Consider the following 26,078-nt stretch of genomic DNA (forward strand, 5'->3'; position numbering starts at 1 on the left):
AATTATTATTTTTAACAAAAAAAAAAGCGCTCACATGAAAAAATCCACGCATGCAAAAATCCCCCGTTTTTCCGTTAAACGTTTATATTTTGCCACACACACGGTAGGCAAGCAGCAGCACGTGAACTAAACAAATTATGCCGGCAAAAGTATATTTGAATGTGTGCGAATGTCTCCGCTGCGTACAACAGGTAAAGCAAGTAAGTCTCTTAACTAAATTTAACTTTAACAACATCTCATTAAAGCAAGTTTACATTCCTCATTATGTACGTTTACATCTCTCGGATCTGTTCATTGCAAAATCGTTTGTTTTATTTTTTTTGGAGAACATATGGAAAAGTGTTTTTCTGTCGGTAACAACGTGTTTTGATAACTACGACGACTTTCTGTACATATTTGCTTGTTTGTATGAAAAATGAACAAAACGACTGCGAAACTATACGGCGAGTCAAAATGTGTAATAAATAAAAAAACAGAGTATTTAAATACTGATGTGATAGTGCCACTTTAATTCAGTTCGATTCTCGCAGAGTTTGTGTTGCGAACGCGACTTCAGTTTTAAAGTAGACGTCTTGGTGCGAAGAAGAAGTTTTAAATTTATAAATAAAATTTCTTGTTTGTCTTGAGTTCGCGATTTTTTTTTTTTAGTTTTATTTTTTCGTTAGTTTTATTTTTATGTTCAACTTTTTTTTTTGCATTGATATTAATTTATTTTGACACGTTTATGCGAAGAATATTAAATCGCAAAAAAAATATAATAAAGAAATTCTGGAAATTTACCATAAAAAAAGAGAATAAAAGAAGAAGGAGTGACAAAAAAAAAATAAATACTCGTGGCAACTAACAAGCAATTCATTGCCATACCAAAAATTAATGAGTGTCAGAAAAAAAACCAATAACCTACTTGATTTATGAATAATTAATCAATTTATAAGGTTCAATAGTTGTGTACTAATAAACAAAATAGAATACCGTGCGTGGAAAAAATATTAATACAAAAAAAATTTAAAAAAAAGTTATTTATAAAAAAATATGCAAAAATAATTAATTTTTTAAATAAAAAAAATAAATAAACAGCGGTTAATAAACTTACAAAATATTAAAAAAAATTAAGCAACTACAGTGAAGTGAAATAAACAATCAATAAAAATATTTAGAAAGTGAGTTACTAATTTTTGTGAAAAAAATAAATTTATTTGGTAATTTTTAATAAATAAACAAAAAAATAAAAATAACGGAACAAGAACAAATTTCGCAACATTTTTGAATGAATTAATTTTTTTTTTGCCAGATATTTTTAGACAAAAATATTGAATTTTTGTTAAGTAAAGAAAGATGAAATACATAATGACGTTAATGAAATATTATTATTAATTTTATTAAAAAATTATGTATGTGAATGAATTAATTTTAACGAAAAAAAATACGTCGTTTTTCGAGTTCAATGTTAATACTCGATTCTATAAAAAAAAATTTTTTTTACAAGATTTCAATAAATTTTATGATTATTGTTATTATCGCTTTGGCGATGATCGTAACAGTGACGGATTTATTTTTTTTTTTTTTTGAGAAAAATGCTTGGTTTGAATTAATTGAAATAGAAATTGATGACGATGATGAGAGGTGTGTCATTTTTTTCCATATTCCTAAAAATAAAGAAAAAAAAATATTAAAAGCAGTTCACGTTTATTCGTTTCAGCAATAAAATAGTAAAGTGTGATAGTTTTAACCGTTTTTGTAGACAATTGTTTCTTAAATTGACCTTTAAGTTAATGAACGAAATTTCGCATAATGATCTTGATGGAATTGAGTGATTTATTGTCTCTTATCTAATACTTACCCGAGATTTGAGGCGTTTTAAAGTTTTTCTAAATTCAATAAATAATTACGTAAGTTTTTTTTTGTAATAAATATTTGCAAGGTTTCAACCGCCCATCCAAAGGCTTTGCAGCGAATTTTCAAGTTCAAGTAATAAAAAAAAGTTACTTGAAGCAATATTTTATAAATTTGCTCAATGATGTGGAAAAGTTTGCTGCAACAAACTGTCGTCGTCGTTGATTGTTCGGTCCGGCGAGAGAGATCCAAAAACGAAACAATTTGATGCGCACGTCTAATTATAGAATCAATTCATGCTTCAATGATCACAAGTACCTAATTTAGAGCTCTGTTTTGGCAAATTGGCGTTTTATATAGTTTGTGTAACAATGTTGGAGTATTTAGCGATCGATTAACAAAGCTCCATTTACACGCTATGGGCAAAAAACGGGTTAGATTGAGTCTTTAAGGGATCAGGTTGAGCCCTCAGGAGTCAATTTGATCCCTTAATGGAATTTTTCGATCATCTAAGGGATCAATTTGTACCGTTAAGAGTTCAATTTGATCCCTTAAGAGATCAACTTGATCCTTTAAGAGATCAGCTGATCCTTTAAGAGATCAGCTGATCCTTTAAAAGATCAGCTGATCCTTTAAAAGATCAGCTGATCCCTTTTGTGATCCGCAGACCCAAAAAATTGAACCCTTCGAGAGATTATTTTGATCCCTTAAGAGATCAATATGAACCTTTAAGAGGTCAACGTGATCCCTTCAAGCGATCATTTAACCTCTAAAGGGATCAAAATGACCTCTCAAAAGATTCAATTTTTTTTGGGTCTGCGAATGACAAACTCGAAAGGGGATCAGGTTGATCTCTTAAGGGATCAAATTAAACCCTTAATGGAACAAATTGATCCCTTAAGCCTTAAAAAGACTCATGAGGGGTCACCCTGATCCCTTAAGTATCAATCTGACCCGTTATTCGCCTATAGAGCAATGAAAAAAATGTCTTGATTTCCTTTAAAAAAAAAAAAAAAAGAAAAAAAATCGCAATTAACAATTTTTCTCCGAAGAAATGATGGAATAAATAAAACAGTGTCGAGACTATCAGACTTCATAAATATTTAATGAATAATTGAATAAATAGAGACATTTGTCGCTGTTGGATGGAGATGGAGAATTTAACTGACATCCATTTTATACGTAAATTCTTTTGTCTTTTGTAACGCGTTACATCGAGACGATAAATAAATTTCAATTCAATTCATTAATTACGAACAATATTAATTGATATTTGTTGACACTTGTTCCCGATGACTCAAGTCTCAATGAATGCACTTTGATTGCGAATCGAGTCTTATCTTGAAGCGTGAATCTCTCTCTTTCTGAATTATCGAAACCTGACTTTGCGGGTAATAAAGTTAACTAGCTCGAGGGTAGGAGAAACGTGACATAATGATTATGTTAATGGAAGTGCCTTGAAGATTGTTTATCTCTCTCCTTTTTCACGTAATTTATTTTTGGAGTAGTTTTTTTTTTGTTTTAAGAGTTGAAAACACTTGCGCAATTCAATTGAAGTTAAGTGACCCTTCAAATTTTATCGTTTTATTGGAGGCGTGAACTTTGCGGTTGAACTTTGGTTAAGAAATTCTGTTTTTTTAGAGAATTAGAAGGCAATAAAAAATTGAAAGAATTTTATTGGCTTCTGAGTTTTTTGAAAAAAATAATACTGAAAAAAATTAAAAATGTTCAAGTTTAATCTTCTGAAAAATTATTAAAGAATTATTTAAGAAATTATTAAAAAATTATTTAAAAAATTATTTTAAAAAATTATTTTAAAAATTATTATAAAAAAATTATTTTAAAAAATTATTTTAAAAAATTATTTTAAAAAATTATTTAAAAATTATTTTAAAAAATTATTAAAAAATTATTTAAAAAATTATTAAAAAATTATTTAAAAAATTATTAAAAAATATTAAAAAAATTTTTAAAAAAATTATTAAAAAATTATTTAAAAAATTATTAAAAAATTAATTAAAAAATTTTTTTTTTAAATTATTAAAAATTTAAAAAATTATTAAAAAAATATTTTAAAAATTATTTAAAAAATTATTAAAAAATTATTTAAAAATTATTTAAAAAATTATTAAAAAAAAAGTAAGAATCCAAAAAAATTTTCCTCTAAAAACTTCCCACAAACCATTTCATTGTTTCACAAATTCACCTTAACCTCTACAATTCTAATATTGATCATCTCCATATCGCAGAAAAAAAAAGCTAAAACAAACACAGATGTTCGATAAAACACATATTTGTCGATATCGATAACAAAACGTTAGCAAAAAAGGTTAAATATATAAGTTTCAGGTGAAAACCACAAAACTATCGAGTGCGAGTGACAATGATTGCCACGCACGCTACGCGATATAAATTTATTTGTTTCATAATAAACACTGCGAATTTTAAAATAAACATTGATCGGATATAATTTCGCAAAATTTTTTTTTTTTACATTTACCTCAGAGCAGTGCAAACATGCCAGACACAAAATTTTGTTCTGCAAATGAAATTTTGCTGCTTTTTTGGTTTGGACAATGTGTTCATTTCCGGAAAGAAACTTTAAAAATAAAATTTAAATGCAAATTTTTTACTTCTTGAAGTTCTTGGAAGAATCCTCTTGCTAATTAAGTGCGAATTGTTGACGTCGTTCGTTGAGGTGATCTGATTAAAAAGAAGAGAGAAAGAAGGACTTGAAATGTTTTTTAATTAATTTTTCTTGCAAACTATTTTTTTTTTGCTCTACTGTTTCCATAGAAAACGATGAATGCTACCTAATTAATGTATCTATCGCATAATTTTTTTATTATTCATCTATTCAGTCAAGATCATAAATAATTCAAGAGCAACATCAAAAGACAGGTTTTCAATTCTAAACTATAAATAATTTAATCTGCAAACTGATTTATTGGCTCAATAAACTTTTTTTTAATCACTTTATGTCCCAATGAGGCTTTTAACTTTTTTTTTGCTACCTTTGAAACGTTCATTCATCAATATCCGACTTTTTTGTTGGTTGAATGAGTTGTAAAAGTCACACGTAACTTTTTAATTAAAATTTTTGTCATTCACATCGAATAGAATGAATTAAACCGAAATTCAACGAGAACCATTAAAAACAGTTTTTGGAGAGTATCTACGGGTGATTGAAAATTTAACAAAGAGTCATAGGTAGATTGATATGAATGAAAATTGTGAAAAGGATTCTGTGGCATTTTTCATTTCATTTAAAATTTTCACTTATTTATTAAAATTTTCAAAAATTAATCAAAAAAAGTCAATTTAAAATCTGCGAAATTTGGAAATCGCCTTCTCACTAATTCAAACAAAAAAAATTAATAGAACTCTGTGGCATTTTTCAATGAATAGAATTAATTTTATTTTAATTTTTATTTATTTGCTAATTTAATAAAATTTCTAAATATTATTTTAAAAAAAAATAAATTTGAAAATTGCGAAATTTGGAAATTGCCTTTTCGCTAATTCAAACATCAAATTATCTCATGCAATTATTAATTCAAATTCTAATTAATAAATTATCATCCAAATTACTTGACCAAACAAGTTTAACTCCTCAAAAAAATGTTAATTCACACATTCTTTATAGACCAAATGGCGACTAACTTGCTAATTGATGTTAATATCAGAAAAAATGTTCAATTAACGTTCAACTTGTTGCTGTTAACATCAGGTAAATTTCCGTTTCACACTTCCATTCCATGAGAAAAGTTAAACATTGACACACTCGTTATCTGTTATTTTTTTCTCTGCTTAAATCTGAATCAATGTCACCCGCAACGAATTCATACGCGAAAACATTTCTTTCGCCCACTTACCCACGCTGTGATTTAATAAAATAAATATTTACATAAAAAAAATTGTTGTAATCAGTGTAAAATGATTAGCATCAAAACAGTTTTGAAACTTGGAGAGAAGTTATTTGCATTTGTCTCATTTTGTGCAAATTCTAGCTAATTTGTTGTGTCGCTTCGCAAGTCAAGTTCATGATGTCTATTTATAGCGAGAGACAACGCGAGACGACGACGACGGATGAATTAGTTTAGAGAATGCACCATTTATGGCGTAACAAGGTATTAACGGAATTTGAACTGAACGCGAGCATAACGAGTTTAATGTTATCCTTAATTAAAAAAAAATTTGTCGCACGTGCTTGAATTTTTGTCTCGCGCAAATGAATTCAGAGACAAAAACAACTCAATTAGTAATGAAGTCTGTCAACCGTAAATTTCTATTAGGAAAGGTTGCATTCTATTGACACGACTGCTTAGTTGAATGCATAAATCAAGCTGATAAAGTGCTTGATGCAATTCGAAGAGAATTTCTTGGCAATTTTGTGTCAAGTTTATGTGACGTTGGAGACAAAGAATGACGTTGCACTGTAGGAAATTTTTGCGAAATTTCTTTTAAAAATTTTTGATAATTTTAATTTGATGAACTTTAATGAAACATTCGCATTAAATTTAATTTTTTTATAGTTTAATAAATTTTCAAAATAAAAATTTAAAAAAAATTCGTAAATTTCTTCAAAAAGTCGAAAAACTTTTTTTTTTGTTTAAAAATTTTAAAAATTAATTTTTAAAAAAATATTTTTGAAAAAATCAATAAATTCCTTCAAAAAGTCTCAAAAAAAGTCAAAAAAGTCAAAAAGTATTATTTAATTCTAATATTTATAAAAAAAATTAATATTCTTCGACTTTTTAAAGGAATCTATTAATTTTTTTTTTTAATTTTTGAAAAAAATTTTTAAATTTTTGAAAAAAAAAATTTCCTAAATTTTTACAAAAAGTCAAAAAATAAATTTAATTTAATTAAAATAAATTTAATAGAAAAATTATTACATATTTTTGAATTTTTTTTGATATTTTTTTTTTAATTTATTAAGTTAAAATTTTTTGATATGCGAATTTTTCATAAAATTTCATCGAATTAAAATATTCTCTGAATTTTTTTGTTCTAAAAAAAATTAAATCTCCTCACTGTGCAATGCTTACCCTTTAACTCCTTATCAGATGGGCAAAACAAGACACTGACCCAGATAATGAAAGAAAATAAAAACTCTGACAAGATAAATAAAGTCATTTTCCGAGAAAGTCTTTCATTAAAAAAAAAAATAACGCCCTATCGATATACGGATTCCCTGAAAGCGAATCAATATTAACGACATGATCAAACTACGAACTAATTGAATTGGAAATTTCTGTCATTTCTCTCTGTGAGAAGGAAAAAATATGACGAACTTTGCAAAAAAAAAACTTCATTAATTACATCAAGTCACTTGTGGTCGCGCCGACAAAGTTATCACTCACTTACTCGAGTCTGTCCCGAAGTTATCTTTCGACAAATTTACGACTGAAGGTAATTGAATTGTTGAAAACCGCGTGATCGTAAAAAAAATGAGACAATGGAGTATTGTACGAGTTATTTTCAGCTAATTAGAATATTATGTGCTTTAACTTTACATTTGTGACTTTGCCATATTTGGTTTGAAAAAAAAAGTCAGGTAGAAATTATCCATTCATTTATTTTTATCAATGAAACGTTTTTTTTTGCTCATTAAATTTTGTCAGATTTTATCAATTTTACGAAAGTTACGATGGAGATAATGTGGTTTTAATATATGGAAATAATTGAGAATTAACGGTTTGAAGCACCTTTTTCATTTTTTTTTTGTTCAAGTATTTATTTAAACGGTAAAATTTCATTTGCATTTTTTTGTTTGAATTAGCGAAAAGGCGATTCTCAAATTTTTTGAAGAATTTTACGTCAAATTATGATTAAAAATTTTTGGAGAAAAGTTTGAATTAACGAAAAAGCTTTTTTTAAATTTGGTTTTAATAATTTTTTGGAAATAATTTAAATTAACGGAAAGCACCTTTTTCGAAAAAAAAATTAATTTAAATTTTTTTTTAAAATTCAAATATTTTTTTTAAATTAATTTTTTTAAATAATTTTTTTCAATAATTTAAATTTTAAATTAAAATTAATATTTTGTTACAAATTCCAATTTTATCATTTAAAATTCTTCTAATATTTTTTTTCAATAAATTACTGAAAAAAATCTCCTTTATTTAACACGTCTCGCAGATTTAAAATCGTTCATTATCACTTTGGTATAATTCCATTTGCGTGCTACTATGCAATTATGCATTTTGTTTTATTACCATAAAAAATGAATGAAAAAAATCTTATTAATACACACATGAGTAATACGGGTAACTACAATGAAAAAAAAGATCAAGAATTTAATCGTTTCGTTTTTATTTACTTCTCTTATCATTTTATAACCCGTTGTCATAAAATTACGTCTACCTTTCACTTGTTTCGTTGTTGATGATCAATAAATGCAGTTCGCATTCCAATTTCTCTCGTCTTTTTTTTTGCTTTATTTACGAAAAAACGAGTTAAAATTCACACAGCATTGAGCGATTAAAATTCCAACTAAATGTATGTTGAGGACATCGCACATTCATAGCGCCATCGTAGATTATTTACGCGCGATTTTATTAAGCCATTATCGGAGCACGTCTTTTTTTATTATTATTCTCTACGTAAAGGTGCCATGATTCGAAAAACAAACTTGTGCCAGATAATCTGATTAGCGTTCGTGAATATATCTAGAAATTAATCATAAATATTTAAATGGAAATTAAGTGGATTTTGTTTCGCAATTCATTAAACTCGAGCTATTAATTAATAACTTTTCAGAACGACTCGAGCATGTTTGACAGCGTGACATGATGTTTGATGTTGACAACCTGCTGACAAATCAGTTACATTTTAATAAATTAATTAATTCAAGATTTTTATGACAAAAGATGATAAGATTTTTTTTTTTATTTTTTGCTCAAGAAAAATTCTAAACGTGAGCGTGTCATTGTTACAAATATCAGAAAAATAATAAAAAGACGTAATTTGATATCCGATAAATGTTCTGTGTTTGTTTTGAATTTATCAGCAGATGTTTTTAATATAAATATTATTATTTACCTTTCTTTGATATTGACAACGAAGCGAGCCACGAGAACTGTTGTTTTGTGTTTTTAAAGGGAAAAACAATTGATAAACATAAACAAAAGTAAATTTAATTGAAATGTAGTAAAATTTCTTTCAGAAAGTAAAATAAAAGAAAATTTGAGAGGATTTAAAGTTTAAATAATTTGAGGAAAAAAAAATTAAATTTTAATTCTCATAAATATTTAAATAATTTTTAAAAAAATAATTTGAAATATTTGAAAAAAATATTAATTTAAAAAAAATTAGAAAATTAATTAATTTTTTTCTATTTTTAATCAGTTCAATTATTTAGTTAAATTTTAAAAATTAAAATTTTGCAAATTAATTTCGAATTAATTCAAATATTATTGTTTTCGAATTTTTGAATTAGAGAAAAGGCGATTTTCAAATTTTGTATGAACTTTTTTAAATTATTTAACAAAAAAATTTTTTAAAGTTAAAATTCGAGAAAAAAAAGTTGAGAAGTTTATAAAATATTTGAAAAGTTAAAAAATAAAAAATTAAATTTTAAAAATTATAAAAAAATTTGAAAAGTTAAAAAAAAATTAGTTTTTAATAAAAATTTCAAATAATATCAAAAAAAAAATTTTAAAAATGGAAGACTAATTAATTTTTTTTCTTTGAAAAATGATTCGAATAATTTAACTTGAATTTTAAATTAATTAAAAAATAAATTAATTTTTTTTTTGAAAAAATTTAAAAAATTACAAAAAAAAAATAATTTTTTTTAAAAAAAAAAATAAAAAAAGGCAAATTAAATAATTATTTTTTTTTTCTTTCTTTAAAAATTGTCTCAATAAATTATTAAAATTTTTCACAAATTAGTTTCAAAAAAAATTTTAATTTTCAAAAAACTTGGAAAAATAATTATTTTTTTTTCTTAAAAAATAATTCAATTCAAATTTGGAAAATTTCAAAAATAATTTTGATTTCGAAAAAATAAATAGAAAATAATTTTTTTATTTTTTTTTTGGTTTTTTTAATTATTTTAAATTTTTTATTTGAAAATTTTTAAATTAATTTCTAATTAATTAATTTTTTTAAATTCCTCAAATATATTGAAAAAATTGAAAAATCAAAAATAAATACAATTAAGTTAATAAATAATTAAAACCGTAAAACTTCAGATAAATCACAAATTTTATCGCCAAGCCACAATTTCCATTGTATACTTAGATTTATTTTATTGTTTTCTGTTAGATTTCGTGGAAATGTATCAATTTGAATCACTGCTCAAACAAAAGTGATTATTTTCTGTCAAACAAATAAAATAATAAAATAAAATAAAGTGTCTTGTTTATTGTTTAATTATACTGAATCAACAAAGTAGCAACAATATACCTACGCGCTTGGTTTTAAAATCTATTAGCGAAATGAATCATAAGAAAAAAAATTAAAAATCTCAAAATAAATGTTGATAAAATTTATTTGTACTTGTAAAATAATTTTTTTATTTTTTTAAAAATATTAATCCGATATTTATTTTTTTTTTAATGGTACACTCCTTAAGAGTTTTTATTTATTTATTTTTTTTTAATGGTAAATGATAATTTGTATAAAAAAAAGTACATTTTATGAAATTTTGTGATGTTCTAATAACTAATGATGATAAATCTTGTAAGAAAGATAAAATTCTTAACTGGAACGTTTAACGAGAATTGAGGTAACACCAAAATTTCAACAGAAATCATTTGACATGTTGTTGCGGATTAATTTGCTGCGATTGAACCCACATTCGGAAGACATCACGGGAATATTTGACGGCGCATTCATTACTACACAAAACGCCTTCTAAATTTTCGTCGTTCTTTGGGGGATTTTCGCATCCTTGACAAATGCATTTTGTGAGAACACTTTCTTCGAATTGGACTTCGTCAGAGGTTACTGTTCCCTCGTCACTTGTTTGAGTCATATTTGGAGGGTTTTCTTCTGCTTCTTCTTCTTCTTGCGTCGAATTCACGAGATCTATTGTGACTACTTCTTGGGCGTTTGTTGGTTCAATTGTGAGCTAAAATTGTATCCAATTGGAATTTATTAGAAAATTTTTAAAAGTAAAAAAATAATTTTAAATTCAGTTTAATGAAATATTGACAGAAATAAGTTGTTTACTTAAGATTCTTTACTTACGGCAAACAATGGCGGCATTTTCGAGAATTTATTTTATTTTTTTCGATATTTCCAATAATTTTTTCGGATATCCACGTGTTTCTATCGATGCTTCAAGCGACGAATTACAAGAAAAATAATTTTTCAATTAGAAAATCGAGAAATAATACTTAACAAATAGGAAAAAATAGAATTAAAAAAATTAAGTAAAGGAATGTTCTTTGTTATTAAACGCCATGCCGGGCCGTTTGTTGATATTAACGAATGTCATATGTTTCGCAACGATCTGTACATGCACATACACGGTACGATGATGTCTGTACGCTGCTACAGAAACCCGTATGTGAGCATAGTGTTTGTACAGAATTTTTTTCTGTGAGCTGGGAAATGTACAAAATCATTTTCTGTGAGCTGGGTCACGTACCGACATTTGATTGTGAGCTGGTCCGAAATTATTTTTTGTAAACTGGGGCAAGAACTCATTGAGTGCTTTGAGTTACCAATGAGTGTCGATCTGCTTACGTCACTCAATTGATCGTTAACTGCTTACTTTTGCTCGATCAAATTTCCGTTGAAAAATTATCAAAAACTGTAAATTTTGAACTTGAATCAACTAACAAATTATCGCTTGTTCTGACAGAATGTCATTATCCCGGATTATGTGGTAATCCGCCTCAGACAAGTTTACTCACTCAAAATTTGTTTGTGTTTGATGATGACTATGAATTTGATGAGGAGAGTGTCGAGTTGAGTAAAGAAAGACAAATGGAAATGTGAGATGTTCATTAGTTTTGTTTGGATATATTTCCATTACGTGATCTACATTTAATAGCTTTTCATATTGTAAGTGAAATAGATTTTTCTAAAGATTTTTCTTAAAATTCATTCTTTGAAATAATTTCCAATTTAAGGATAAAATATTTTAAAATTTTTTAAAAATTTTTTTTCTCAAATTTTATTGTTTATTTAATGAACTAATTTTTAAAAAAATTTGTGGAAAAAAAATTCTTAAATGAATTTTAAAAAGACAAAAATTTGTTTTTAAGCAACATACGATTTTCAACTCAAAGATCAACTTCCAACCGAGAGATAAAAGATAATAACTCAAAGTTTCATTTGTCGTTTGACCAAGAGTTTGATATTAATGTACCTCATTATGCATTTTGAACACCTTTCTTAGCTCTTAACTGATGCAGTCGGGCACGTAATTGGATAATTTTCATATTTTTCCATAAACTCATTTTTCAAAAGGTTTTGTCAGATAAGACTTATCTTCTTGTTACGAAGAAAAAGGAAAGCTTTCTAAAGAAAGCCATCGTCGTTATTATTATTAAAAGCGTGGAGATTGCGATTTCTCTGAAATGAAATCCAGTCAATTATTCATGATGAGCACACCTCTCTTCACTGTCACTTTGATGAATGGATGATGAGAAAGAACGAAAGAGAGTAGGTCAGATATTTTTAAGACGAATGATTCAGCGGTTTACCGCACGTGCAAGAACATTCAGGAAGTAAAAAAGAAAAGTTCTTGAGCGAAAAACTCATTGTCATGAATTCGTTTTAAATTCCAAACTTTTTGTTTCAGACTCCCTATGAATAAAAAGCATTAGTCAAAATGTCAAACGGAATGGAGTTAACAAATTCAATGCCACGTTCGGCATCAACAAATCGCTTCCAAGTTAATCCCGTCAACAATAAAGGTGCAACCAGCAATGGAGATAATAACGGTACTTATGTACAGCATGATGAAACGGATGATTTTGACGATAATCAATTAGTGAAAAAGGCGTCAAGTATCAAAGTACAACCAGGCGGGCAAATTAAGAGCAGCATACGGGATAATAGTAAGCAAAAAAGAGACACGCGAACGAGTTTTTCTGTAGCGCCTGACGAGGAGTCTGATGACTCGGATAATGAAGAGGAAAATCTGATAGATAGCGATACAAAATACGGGCGAAGTTTCAGGTTGATAAACTTTTTCAAGGATATCGATGAACACCGATAATTAATATTTTTTTTCTCTCGTTTCATATTTCAGACATTTTACACGTGAAGCTCTTCCACGTTTAGATAACTATCGGAATATATTGTCGATACAGGCAGCTTATCGACCTACGTTAGATGAACTTCACAATGCAACGTTATCGAATAAGGTAAGCTTTTATATAAAATATTTTTTGTTTTTATTCATAAAAGTCTTAAATAATATTGTGTCGTTCAATTGTTTCTCTTAATATTAGCTAAGGGACGGAAATAAGTAATCTTAATAAATGCGTCGTTTTCCGGTTGCTATAACGTTGGATAAGGGTTGACATTCTCATTGTCGGTTGTTTTCGGAGCAGATCCTCGTTCTTCGGTTATCATTTGTCGTAATTCTCGAACTTGACTTTTGTACTCTTGAGCAAGAAGATTTGCTTTGTCAGCAAGATCTTGATCGCCCTCTAACTTTATCTCAAGTTTATCGACTTTTTCGCGTAAATGATTCATATCGCCCACGGCAATGTCTTTCGTTGATCTTGTTCTCGTAAATGTTCCAAAACCTCCGAGGTTTGTGGTTTGAGGTTCAGGAATTGGAGGTCTTGATTTTGGAATTGCTCCGAGTTTGGAATTCATTTCATTCTTTTCTTGTTTCAGTTGTTCAATTGTCTTGTAAGCTCCTTGAAGCTCAGAGTCTTTGATGGAAATTTGTTTTTGTAAACTTTCAACTTCGCGTTCTAATTCCATGATTTGAGTCGAAAGGGTATTAACTTGTCTTTCAAAGTCTCGTATTTGGGCGCCTCTTAAGTCGATTTCTTCTTCTAAATCTGCGATTTTAAGTCTTGCTTGTTTAAGTAACTCTCGAGCTTCGTTATTTTCGTATGTTAAACTTTGTTTTGCTTCTTCGAGTAATTTGGTATCCTGAGTAATTGATTTGTAATTATCGATCATGTTTATTAAAGCTTGTTCCTTTTCAGCAAGGATATTGTTGACACGTTCGACTTCCGTTACATATTGCTTAATTTGCTCTTTAAGCGTTTGTGTGTCTTCTTCAGCTTTGGCTTGAGCTTTTTTTGCTGAACTAATGGCAACTTGAGCATCAGCAAGTTCATTTGTGAGTCTCGAATTTTCGTTCAAAGCATTGTCGCAAGTTCTTTTCAAGAGAGAGACTTGATTTCGTAGTTGAGCTGTTTCACTGTGAACTGTTCGAAGAGTTGTTTCCTTCTCAATCGTTTCTGAATTAATTGTGCTCATTCTGCGTTGTAATCTATCGAGATTGTCTTGCAAATCGGTTCGTGCTTTCTTCATATTTTCCAAATTCGTTTCCAAATGATAAATTTTGTCAGTTTTTAAATCAAGTTCTATCGACAATCGTTCCTTATCTTTTTCCAAAACGTGATTGTCTGTCTTTAATGTTGCAATTTCAGCTCTGAGTTGAGCAACGTCTTGACTTAATTTAAGTTTTTCTGCTTCTAATGTGATGATATTTTGTTGTACGTGTTCTTGTTGATGCTCATTATGATGCAATCTGCTCTTTTGTTCAGATAACGCACGTTCTGTTTGTTCCAACAAAAGCTTCAATTGACTATTGGCAACTTTGAGTTGAGTTACTTCCGTGTCCCGCAACTTTAATTCTTGCATTAATTTTTGATTATCTTCTTTAAGAGCTCCAATTGTTGCTGAATTAGGTCTTTGATGAGCGATAAGTTCTCTTTCAGAAGTTTGTAAATGCGCAATTTGTTGATTCAAATTCGCGATATGCTTTTCATGATTTTGCCTTTCGACAGATTGTGACTCCATTAGAAGACGAAGTTGTTCTTTTAGCTGTTCTTGTTCAATTATAAGTTGGTTTTTACTTGCGATGGCAACATCTCGTTCTCGTTCAAGTCGATGAATTGTAGATTGAAAAGTTAAATTTTGTATGTCGGAATCTTTTGATCTTGGGCGTACTTGAGATTGTAATTCGACAACTTGTTTCTTCAACTCTGATATCAGCATGTTACGTTCATTAACTTCATGTGTTAGATTTACGATTTTATCTCTTTGGTCTGTAGCTCCTTTGTTTTCGATCATCATTCGGGAGTATTCTTTTTGATAATAATCTCTGTCTTCTCGAGCCTTTTCCAAATCATGATATAATTTTGCAGGCGTTTCTCCTTCTTCCTTCAATTTTTGCTTGACTTTGCTGTATTTTTCTCGTAAACGTTCGTTTTCTCGTTTCAAAACTTCTGCATCTATTGTCTTTTCATTCAATTGTTTTTGTAAATCTTGTAGATTTTCGTTTCGATTATCGCCAAAAACAGATTGAGATACTGAATTAGGCACAGAATAAATTTCATTTCCGGATAAACCATTTTCCATATTAAGTAATTTACTATGAGTTTTGTCAATTGTCTCTTTCAGCTTTTGAATTTCTTTGTCTTTTTCGATAACCATTTCATTTGCTCTTGATTCAACACTTAAGGCAACTTTCTCAAGATCTTTTAAATGTTGTCGAAGTGTCTTGTTTTCCTCAATAATTTTATCCGTGTTTTTAATTATTTCACTATGTGTTCCATGTTTCATTGCCAATTTTTGTTCCAACATCATCTTTTGTTCTTGCAAATATTGAACGTCTTCGGTCAAGGCTTGAACATTTTTGTAACAACAATCCTTCGCTAATGCATCAGCAGGACGACCTCCCGTGAATAGAGCATTAAGTCTCTGAATTTCTCTGTCCCGTGCTTCAATTTGTTTCGTATAAGCATTTAATCGATCTTCGTGATTTTTTGCTTCGACTTGTAACTTTTCAATTTGAGATAGGATTTCACTGCGTTTGACTCCTCGACACGAACACGGCAACGATTCTTTGTTACTTCCATACACTCCGCTTCGCACATCTAGATTACCTGGTTGACGAATTCCTGATCTCACAGTTGATACAAAAGGCTTTTTATGCGCAGGTTGTTTCTTTGCATCATGTTGTTCTTGAAATCGGATTTCCCATTCCTTGATTTGAGAATTTAATTCATCATTTCGCTCTTTTAGAATTTTGTTGTTATGTGTTAAAGTTCGATTTCGTACTCGCTGCTCTGCCATTTCCAACTCATATTCGTCTCTTTGCTTTAACATTTCGATGTGCAAATTGTTAACTTCAGACAATAAACGGGCATTGTCACATTTGTAGGGCTCAGCTCCGAGATCCCATGCAGCTTTTTCCTGTTTCAGATGCGCAATTTCTTGCTTTGCTTCGCGCAAGGATTCTGTTGTTTGTATTAAATCATCGACTAAAGCAGAAACTAATCCAATCGCTCCAATGGGAAGAGGTTGATGGAATCCAAGTTTGTCGAGATGTTTTCTCAACTGCAATTGTTTCTCGTCGAGACTCATTTTTATTCACAATTTTCTCCGAAAAGACGGAGAATAACAAAAAAAAAACTTGTTTATTTGTTAGAAGTACGTTGAGTTTGTTTGGCTGTTGAACACTGACTGACTGACGTTTCGTCTGTACGATCAATGCTTTTGACGTTTTCTCTGTACGATCAATGTACGATCGTGTGCGAGTATCTATAGACGTATGTAATATGACAGAAATTTAAGCGGGTTTTTTTCTTATCAAAAAACTGGTTTAACTTTTTTTGATGATGTAATCGAAAAAATGTTAACTGAAGGAATTGCTGCTAAGGAAGTAAAAATCCCAAACAAATCCTCGAGTATGCGCGTTAATTTTTTTCAAGTCACGTGACTAATTTCATGCTTTCTTACTTTTGCCTCAAATACGAAGGAGTTTTGCCAAATAGTTGTATGGGAAGATGACAAAGCCGTTACTAAAGTGGTAAGAATTGTTGTTGCACGTGTGTTTTTCTTTTTCTGTTAGTCAGCAAATGTTGAAAAGACAAGGGTTCTCCGTGATTTTTGCCTTTGGTCATTTTTGTTTTGCATAAATTTTCCTTTTATTGTCGATTTGTGACAACATTTCTCAATATTTTTGTATAATTTCCATTTTTATCTTTTATTTTTGTGTTTTCAGGGATCAACATTACATCGAGATGCCGATGTCGAAGGTCAAGTTTCCGAAGGCATGCTTAAATTCGGATGGTTTAAAGGTGTCATGATGCGATGTTTGTTAAATATTTGGGGCGTTATGCTTTTCCTGCGTCTCAGTTGGGTCGTTGGTCAAGCGGGAATTCTTCAAGGGTGCTTTTTGATTCTCACGACGAGTGTTGTGACGACAATTACGGCACTTTCGATGTCAGCGATCAGTACAAATGGGATTATAAAAGGCGGAGGAACGTATTATATGATTTCGAGATCGCTTGGACCGCAATTTGGAGCAGCAATTGGATTGATTTTTTCATTGGCAAATGCTGTGGCATGTGCTATGTACGTCGTTGGATTTTGTGAGTCGATGATGGATTTGCTGAGATCGTTTGGCGTGTCGATTGTTGATGGAGGAATTCAAGATGTGAGAATTATTGGAAGTATTACGATTGCAATTTTGTTGCTGATTGTCGTTGTTGGCATGGAATGGGAAGCTAAGGTAAATTTTTATTAATCAAAAATAAAAATCTTATTAAAAAAAATTAAAAAAACATGAAAAAATTTTTTTTTTTTTTTTTATTTTTTTAATAGCCTTATTTAAATTTAATTTTTTTTTTAATTTAAATAAAAATAATTTTTTTAATAAATAAATTTTTAATCTAAAATTAAATCAATAAAAAAAATTATTAAAAAAATAAAATTAAAAAAAAATTATTTAAAAAAAATTATTTAAAAAAAATGAATAAAAAAAATAAAATTTAAAAATTAAATATAAAGTTGATAAAAAATAAATAAAAACATAAATTCAATTCAATTCAAAAAATAAATGATAAATTAATTTAAAAAAATTTTTTTTTCAAACTAAATATTTCAAAGAATAAAATTAATTTTATTAAAATCTTTAATTTTTTTTATTTTACATATTTTTATTTTTTAAATCGATTTCAAATCAACATAAAGTTTAATTTTAATTTAATTTCTTTTAAATTTTTTAATATTTTTTAATTTAATTTTTTTTTTCATTTTAATTTTTTTAATTTAATTTTTTTAATTATTTTTTTTGAATTAAATTAAAATTGATATAAAATAAACCTAAAAAATAATAAGAATCAAAAAATAATTATTAAAAAAAAATAAATTAAAAAAATTAATTGTCTTAAAAAAAAACAAAAAACATTCAATAAAAAATAAATAAATAATAAAAAAAATCAAAAAATATTTTTTATTATGAAAAATTAATAAAAATATTTTTTAGGCACAACTTGGGCTTCTTGTCATCTTATTAGCAGCCATTGCTGATTTCATGATTGGAACAATAATCGGTCCAAAATCCGATACTGACACTGCAAAAGGCTTCCTTGGATACAATTGTAAGAATTTTTTTATTTCCTAAAAAATATTTTAATTTCTTTCAATATTTTTTTTATAGGGACTCTCCTCAAAGAAAACAGTCTTCCCGATTATCGCACTGACAAAGATGGAACAATGCACGACTTTTTCTCCGTTTTTGCCATTTTCTTCCCCGCAGCAACGGGAATTCTCGCCGGCGCGAATATCTCAGGCGATTTGAAGGATCCAAGTCACTCCATTCCTCGAGGAACGTTATGGGCAATTCTCGTTACGACTGTCACGTATCTCATTATGGCAGTTCAAGCCGGTGCAACTGTCGCTCGTGATGCAACGGGCAACGTTACTCTCATGATAAATGGTTCTTGGGACTTTTTGGATTGCAATAACACAAAATGCGATTATGGATTGCAAAATTCTTTCCAAGTTATTGAACTTGTGTCTGCCTTTGGACCAATTATTTATGCGGGATGCTTCGCGGCGACACTTTCTTCGGCACTTGCGAGTTTAGTTTCCGCGCCAAAAGTCTTCCAAGCGTTGTGCAAAGACGAGTTATATCCGAAAATTAAATGGTTCGCAAAGGGATACGGAAAAAATAATGAACCAGTGCGAGGTTACGTGTTAACCTTCTTCATTGCTGTTGCGTGAGTAACGAAAATTTTTGCTTTAAAATTTTTTGAAAAAATAAATTTTTATTTTTTAGATTTATTTTAATTGGAGAATTGAATGCCATTGCGCCGCTCATTTCAAATTTCTTCTTGGCAGCTTACATGTTGATCAATTTTAGCACTTTCCATGCAAGTTTAGCAAAGCCCGTTGGATGGAGACCCCAATTTAAAGTAAGTTTTTGCTCTTTAATGAACAGTGAATGACCGAAAAGTTAAAAAACATCCATCAAAAATTTATTTATTCCGCATTTTAATGATTTTTTTCTGAGAAAATTTCTTTTGTAAGACGGTTCTTTGACATATTTTATCAATTCATCGGCATATTTTTACATAAAAGATTAGATTTTTTTATTTAATTTGTGGGAGGAACACGTTGACCGACGATAATTTGAATAAAAAGGGAAAAATTTAAAGAAAATATTTTTTTTAAGAATTTTTTAAAGCCTGATTTTTTTAATTCATAAAATAATTTTAAATTTTCTAAAGAAAAATATAAAATTAATTTTTTAAAATATTTTTAATTAATTTTTATTCGTAAAAATTTATTTTTTTTTTTATTTAAAATAAAACATTAAATTTATTATAAAAAATTTTTTATGGAAAAAATTAAGAGTCAAATTTTGAGTAAAATAATTTTAAAATTTCTAAAAAAATATAAAATTAATTTTTAAAATATTTTTTTTTTTAATTATTAAAAATAAAATTAATTTAATTAATTAAAAAAAAATTAAAGTTTTTAATTTTTATTTAACAAAAAAAAATAATTTAATATAAAAAATTTTTTTTTTCAAATATTTAAAAAAAAAAAATTCAAAAAGAAAATTAATATTCCATTTTTCCTATTCATTCAATGTGTTGTCTCATATAAATTTCATCTACATTCATCCTAAACAAATCTCGTGTCAATTAATCCTTTTGTACCGTTTCGTCGCCTTCCGTTTGCGTGCTTTTTTTTATTCAAATTTTTTTTTTATTTATATTTTTTTTCCTTTTTTTTTGCAAAAAAATGTGGCTTGATTAAAAAAAATTAAATTCAAATTTTTATTTTACAAAAAAAAAAATAAATTTTACATAAAAAATAATTTTTATGTTCAAATATTTAAATTAAAAATCGAGAAAAATTCACAAAAGCATGAAAATTATAAAATATTCCATTTTTCCTCATTCATTCAAGGAAAAGTGTGTTGTCTCAACGACTATAAATTTCATCTACATTTTATCCTATTTTTGTAACAAATCTCGTGTCAATCTAATCCTCTTGTACCGTTTCGTCGCCTTCCGTTTGCGTGCTTTTTTTTATTCAAATTCTTGTTTGTTTATTTATCTTATTTTTTTCCTTCTTTTTGCAGTACTACAACATGTGGCTGAGCTTAGCTGGAAGTATCTTGTGCGTCGCAGTCATGTGAGTATCCTGCGAAATTATTTATTTATTTATTCGTTGTCGTCCTTTGAACAATTTTGAATGAAATTTTCTCTCTTTCCTTCCGTTACAGGTTCTTGATTTCATGGTAAGAAGATTAAATTATGGTTGTTTTTTTGTGTTTTAGCGGTTGTTATCTCGTTTCGCGCGCGGGAATTCTCTCGGTGTTCATATATTTTTCGTGCGCGATTAGATTTTTGTTTCGTACGAGCAACGTTATTGATGATCATGATGATGAAAATTGCCGTAAATCCAGTTCGACAGTACCTACAGTGTTTATTTGTTTTAAAAATAACAATTTTATTCTCCGCACGTTACTCGTGTGCTTTGTTTGATTGAATTCTCGACAGGCTCTCAAACAGTAATAATTCATTCCATTACGCTTGTTTCATATTTTTAACGCGTTTCGGAGAAAATTTGTGATTTTTAAAGAATTTAAAATTTGCATTGGGATAAATTTTAAAAATTTTTGCATCCATGAAAATTAAAAATTTTTGGGATAAAAATTAAAAATTTGCATTGGGAAAAAATGCAAAATTCATTTTTGAAAATTAAAAATTTGCATTGGGATAAAAATTAAAAATTTTTGGGCTTTTAGCATTGGGATAAAAATCCATTGGAATGTTAAAAAATTTGCATATAAAAATTTTTGCATTGGGAAAAAATTGTTTGCATTGGGATAAAATTAAAAATTTGCATTGGATTAAAAATTAAAAATTTGCATTGGGATAAAAATTAAAAATTTGCATTGGGATAAAAATTAAAAATTTGCATTGGGATAAAAATTCAAAAATTTGCATTGGGATAAAAATTAAAAATTTGCATTGGGATAAAAATTAAAAATTTGCATTGGGATAAAAATTAAAAATTTGCATTGGGATAAAAATTAAAAATTTGCATTTGGCTAAAAATTTAAAATTGGCATTGGGATAAAAAATAAAAATTTTCTTTGGGTTTAAAAAATCAAAATCCGCTAAAATCGTTCTGAAAACTTTCTAAATATTTTCATTTTCAATAAAAAATCAATATTTCCACAGGACAACTGCATTGTTAACCTTTGCCTGTGTCATGTCATTGTACCTTATTGTGGCGTATCGCAAGCCAGACGTAAATTGGGGCTCGAGCACGCAAGCACAAACGTACAAAGATGCTCTGATGTCGGTGCAGCATCTCAACACGATCGAGGAGCACGTCAAAAATTACAGACCACAAATTTTAGTTCTCTCCGGGCACACAAATTCTCGCCCGATTTTGGTGAATTTTGCCTTTTTGTTGACAAAAAAGACGTCTTTGTTGGTTTGCGGTCACGTAATTAAGCAAGTTGCGCCGCACAAGTACAGAAATTTCCTCGTACGCAAAGCTAATGATTGGTTTAGACGACACAAAGTGAAGGGATTTTACACGTTGGTCGATGATGCGGATTTCGAGACGGGCAGCAAGGCGTTGATGCAGGCAACGGGCGTGGGCAAGCTGAAACCGAATATTTTGTTGCTTGGATACAAGAATGATTGGATTAGTTGCGACTCGGGGGAACGAGAGCAGTATTTTAATGTTTTGCACAAGGTTTGTTGATAGATTAAATTTTTTTATGCAATTTTTTATTTTGTTTTATTTTTGTCGATAAAATCTAAATTTATAAGTTAAAGATTCTCAAAATAATAAATTAATATTTTTTTCTAAAAAAAATAAATAAATAATTAAAAAAAATAAAAATTTAATTTTCAAAACAAAGTTTTTCATAACCTTAAATTATTTTTAAAATATTTTTTTATTAATTTTTTTTTTTATTAAATTTTTTTAAATAATTTTTTTAAATTAATTTTTTTAATTATTTTTTTAATTATTTTTTTTAATTATTTTTTTTAATTAATTTTTTTATCAATTTTTTTATTAATTATTTTTTTTATTATTTTTTTTCGAAAATTTTTATTAAAAAAAAATAATTTTTCATTAATTTACCATTTTAGGCTCTTGACATGCATCTCGCTGTTGCCATTCTTCGTGTCTCCAAAGGTCTCGATTACTCCCAAGTTCTCGGCGATGAAGCTCCCAAACACATTATGGAGGCGCCTCGTACCTTGAACGCCAACGACAGTTCAGCTGATTTAATGTCACACAATAAAAACAGTTCAGCTCACGGAAGTTGCGATTCTCTCAGTCGCAACATTTCAGGAGGTAATTAATTTAATTTCATTTATTTTTCAGCATTTATTAAAGCAAAAATCACACAAAAAGCATGAAAAGACAAAAATTTCGCTTGAAAAATTGCATGATTTATTGCGCACAATTGATTTCGGGCAGTTTGATTGATTCGCTTTTCGTCGATTTTCCGTCGAATTTGTACTTTCATGCACTCACACACACAAAATACACAAAAAAAAAACTCACCCTTTAATCTATCCTAAAATCTATTCAATCAACTATTTCGACAATCAGATGCCAGCCGAGAGAATGGAACGTGCAACGGAATGAAACAATCCGGCAAATGTAAGTAGCATGTAATTTGATTGGCATTTATGCGAAATGTTTTGCGGAATGGCCACCAATTGACCGAAAAATATGCCTTTTTTTCGTTGAATTATGATGCATTTTATTGTTTCGGAAAATAATTGCACGCAAACACACGAAAAATGCACAAAAATAATTGAATGATGGAGAATGAGAATTTTTTTTCGTAAAGCTAAACGATTCACGTGCGATTTTTTTTTTAATTATTTTACATTTTTTTTTTTTTTTTTTTGAAAAAAATATATCAATTTAAATTTTAAAAAATTAAAAAATAATTTTTTTAAATTTAGTTTTTTTTATTTTTATTTTAAATTTATTTATTTTAAATTTTTAATTAAATTTTTTTTAAAGAAATTTATAAATTTTGATTTTTTTTTTAATTTATTTTTAATTTAAAAAAAATAATTTTTCAATTTAAAAAAAAATTAAATTAAAAATTTAAAAATTAAAAAAAAAATTAAAATTAGTTAAAAAATTTGATTTTTAAATTTTTTTTTAAATTTGATTTTTTTTAAATTTAATTCTTTTTAAATTAATTTTTTTTTTAACATTATATTTTTTTTTTTAATTTATTTTTTTTATTTAATTTTTTTATTTTTAAATAATTAATGTAAAATGTTATTTTTTACTTTAATGAAAAATTAAATCTTACAGAGGAAAAAACGTAAAATTAAATTCAATTCAATAAAAAAAACTATAAAGCTCAAATGAAGATAAATTGATGGGCACGTTTTGTTTACCCGCGATTTTTATTTGTTTTATTTTTTTTTTCATTGAACAAATTTCAGCTGAAACACGCGTTGCTCATTCCAAGAAAACTCTATGAGGAAATCATTCAAAATTTCCTCTTTTGTATAAAATTGTCAAAAAAAAACACTTTAACTTAAAACGCCAACTCATTAATCTTAATTTTTCTTCAAAAAAATTTACAATAGCAAGCAGCACAAGCGATTTGACATTTTCGGGAACTCCTCAGACAGTCAATAGTATTCCTGATCCAACGGATATCAAGCGGAAATTACTCGTAAGTTGATTTTTTATCTTGAAAATTGATAAAAATTATCTAAAAATGTTTTTTTTTATTGAAAATTTTAGGATACTTCCTTGACTTCGAAGAGTAAAAAAGTCGAAAATGATCCATCTTTGCTCTATCGAGGACCCGGAGGCTCTGAATTGCCGAAAGAAGTATTGAATGAACTCACACAATTCTCGCAAAAACGCAAAACGGGACTCGTTGATGTTTATTGGCTTTATGACGATGGCGGTTTGACGTTGTTGCTTCCATATATCATCAGTACTCGTCGAAATTGGTCTTCGTGTAAATTGAGGTAAAATATTTTAAAAGGATTTTTTTTCAAAAATTTTAATTTTTATTACTTTTGTTTCAGAGTTTTTGCTTTGGCGAACAAAAAAGACGATTTAGACTTTGAACAACGTTCAATGGCGGGACTTTTAGCGAAATTCCGTATCGATTACTCGCACTTGAAATTGTTGCCTGACATCACAAAGAAACCTGAAGACAAGACAATTAAATTTTTCGAAGATATTTTGAAGGAATTCAAGGATACGAATGATGAAACTGATGAAAATTGTAAGTTTTCTTCTGAAAAAAAAATAATTTAAATAAATTTTAAAGAATATTAAAAAAAAATATTTTAAAAAATAATTATTTAAAAAAAAATTTTATTATTAAATTTTTATTTAAAAATAATAAAAAATATTTTAAAAATTGTTTTTAAAATTTAAAAAATTTAAAATATTTTAAAAATAAAATAATTTGAACTTTAATTTAAAAATAATTAAAAAATATTTTTAAAAATTTAAAAAAATTATTTTAAATTAATTATTCAAAAATTAAAACAAAATTTAAATTTATATTTTTTTTTAATTTTAGCTCTCATAACACAAGATGAACTCCTTGCTCTCCAAGACAAAACAAACCGTCATTTAAGATTACGCGAATATCTGTTGGAAAACTCATCAAAGTCCGATCTTGTGGTTATGACGTTACCAATGCCACGGAAAAATGTCGTCTCAGCTCCTTTGTACATGGCATGGTTGGAGACATTGTCACGAGGATTGCCTCCGTTCTTGTTTGTGCGCGGAAATCATCAAAGTGTTCTTACATTCTACTCATAAAAGTTCGTTCTTTGAGTTTTTAATTGAATCTACATTTATTTTACTTTAATAATTTTTTTTTTGTAAATTTTAATGAAACACAGAATCTGGAGTATTTTTAATTAATTATTTTTTAACGCTGGAAAAAACATGAAAGACTTTCTCCGTTGCGGGAAACTTTCTTGTGACAGTATTAAATACAGAAAATGATATTTTTGGAGATGAAAAACCAAACCAGCGTTAATTAATTATTCACATAAGAAGATAAGAAATTAATGGCAATAAGAAAAAAACAAGAAAAAGAAGACGAAAAATTTGTTAACAACTCTCGAGTATAAAAAATTGTTTTTAATAAATAAATTAATATTAACAACTCTTGAACAACGTGATTGTACAACCGGCAAAAAAACATAAACCGCACATAAATTTACATGCATGGAAAATGTAATAATAGAAGAAACATGCGCATGAAGGCACACGAACCACAAAACAAGTTTTCAAGTAGAGTTGAGGCGTGAAGAGTTGAGAATGAAAGAAAATTCTCAACGGGGAATAAAAGTTTGTATTTGGTCTATTCAAAATGAAGGAATTCAGAATTAGAAACTTGAATTAATTAAAAAAATCTGGTTTTTACATATTTTGAGAGTCATCTATTAAAAAAAAAATTAAAGAGAACTTTGGTAAGTATTTAATCATAATTATTTTTTTCATTTTCAAAAAACGAACTAAAAAGCATGAAACAAGAAAAAAATTTTTTTTGAATCAAAAGAATTTCTTAATTTTTTTTTTTTAAAAAACGAACTAAAAAGCAAAAAAATTAATAAACAAGAAAAAAAAATTTTTTTTTTTTTGATTATTTTTTCTTGCTTTAAGATTTTTATTAAAATTTTGAAGAAAAAACCATAATTTTTCAAAAAAAAAATTTTAAAAAATTTTAAAAAATTTTTTTTTTTTAATTTTTAAATTAAAAATTTAAAAAAAAAAGAAAAAATAATTTTTTTTTTAAC

The 26,078-nt window shown here is 27.6% G+C and overlaps 3 protein-coding genes across 5 annotated transcripts; 1 reads left to right on the plus strand and 2 right to left on the minus strand.

Annotated features, from left to right (window-relative positions):
- Positions 1–552: 552 nt before the first annotated feature.
- On the plus strand, positions 553–25,559 carry LOC134836794 (bumetanide-sensitive sodium-(potassium)-chloride cotransporter). Of its 3 annotated transcripts, none has more exons than XM_063852015.1 (16): positions 553–1,160; positions 12,599–12,978; positions 13,052–13,166; positions 17,000–17,509; positions 18,266–18,380; positions 18,440–19,001; positions 19,061–19,196; positions 20,375–20,427; positions 20,519–20,533; positions 21,483–22,008; positions 22,413–22,620; positions 22,882–22,932; positions 23,889–23,977; positions 24,049–24,281; positions 24,342–24,544; positions 24,848–25,559. In XM_063852015.1, exons 2-16 carry the CDS (start codon positions 12,629–12,631, stop codon positions 25,090–25,092), a joined length of 3,411 nt encoding a protein of 1,136 aa, XP_063708085.1. In that variant the 5' UTR covers positions 553–1,160; positions 12,599–12,628; the 3' UTR covers positions 25,093–25,559. The 3 variants fall into 3 exon arrangements, with proteins under 3 accessions (XP_063708085.1, XP_063708088.1, XP_063708087.1); XM_063852017.1 differs by lacking the exon at positions 553–1,160 and adding an exon at positions 5,496–5,563; XM_063852018.1 differs by lacking the exon at positions 22,882–22,932.
- On the minus strand, positions 10,359–11,243 carry LOC134826988 (TOX high mobility group box family member 4-B-like). The gene is made up of 2 exons (XM_063839508.1): positions 11,035–11,243; positions 10,359–10,915 (listed from the first exon to the last, which is right to left on the minus strand). Exons 1-2 carry the CDS (start codon positions 11,050–11,052, stop codon positions 10,595–10,597), a joined length of 339 nt encoding a protein of 112 aa, XP_063695578.1. The 5' UTR covers positions 11,053–11,243; the 3' UTR covers positions 10,359–10,594.
- LOC134828127 (centrosomal protein of 135 kDa-like) lies at positions 13,303–16,359 on the minus strand. Its single transcript, XM_063841099.1, has one exon. It carries the CDS (start codon positions 16,357–16,359, stop codon positions 13,303–13,305), a length of 3,057 nt encoding a protein of 1,018 aa, XP_063697169.1.
- Positions 25,560–26,078: the final 519 nt, after the last annotated feature.

Source organism: Culicoides brevitarsis, chromosome 1, assembly GCF_036172545.1.
Source record: "Culicoides brevitarsis isolate CSIRO-B50_1 chromosome 1, AGI_CSIRO_Cbre_v1, whole genome shotgun sequence".
Taxonomy (NCBI): domain Eukaryota; kingdom Metazoa; phylum Arthropoda; class Insecta; order Diptera; family Ceratopogonidae; genus Culicoides; species Culicoides brevitarsis.

What these genes read in the sequence shown, in the direction of transcription:
- LOC134828127 (XM_063841099.1), bottom strand. Translation starts at nt 16,359, where the DNA reads ATGAGTCTCGACGAGAAACAATTGCAGTTGAGAAAACATCTCGACAAA.
- LOC134836794 (XM_063852015.1), top strand. Translation starts at nt 12,629, where the DNA reads ATGTCAAACGGAATGGAGTTAACAAATTCAATGCCACGTTCGGCATCA. An exon ending in AAATACGGGCGAAGTTTCAG is followed by an intron (nt 12,979 to 13,051) that starts GTTGATAAACTT and finishes TTCATATTTCAG; the next exon opens with ACATTTTACACGTGAAGCTC. An exon ending in ATATCAAGCGGAAATTACTC is followed by an intron (nt 23,978 to 24,048) that starts GTAAGTTGATTT and finishes TGAAAATTTTAG; the next exon opens with GATACTTCCTTGACTTCGAA.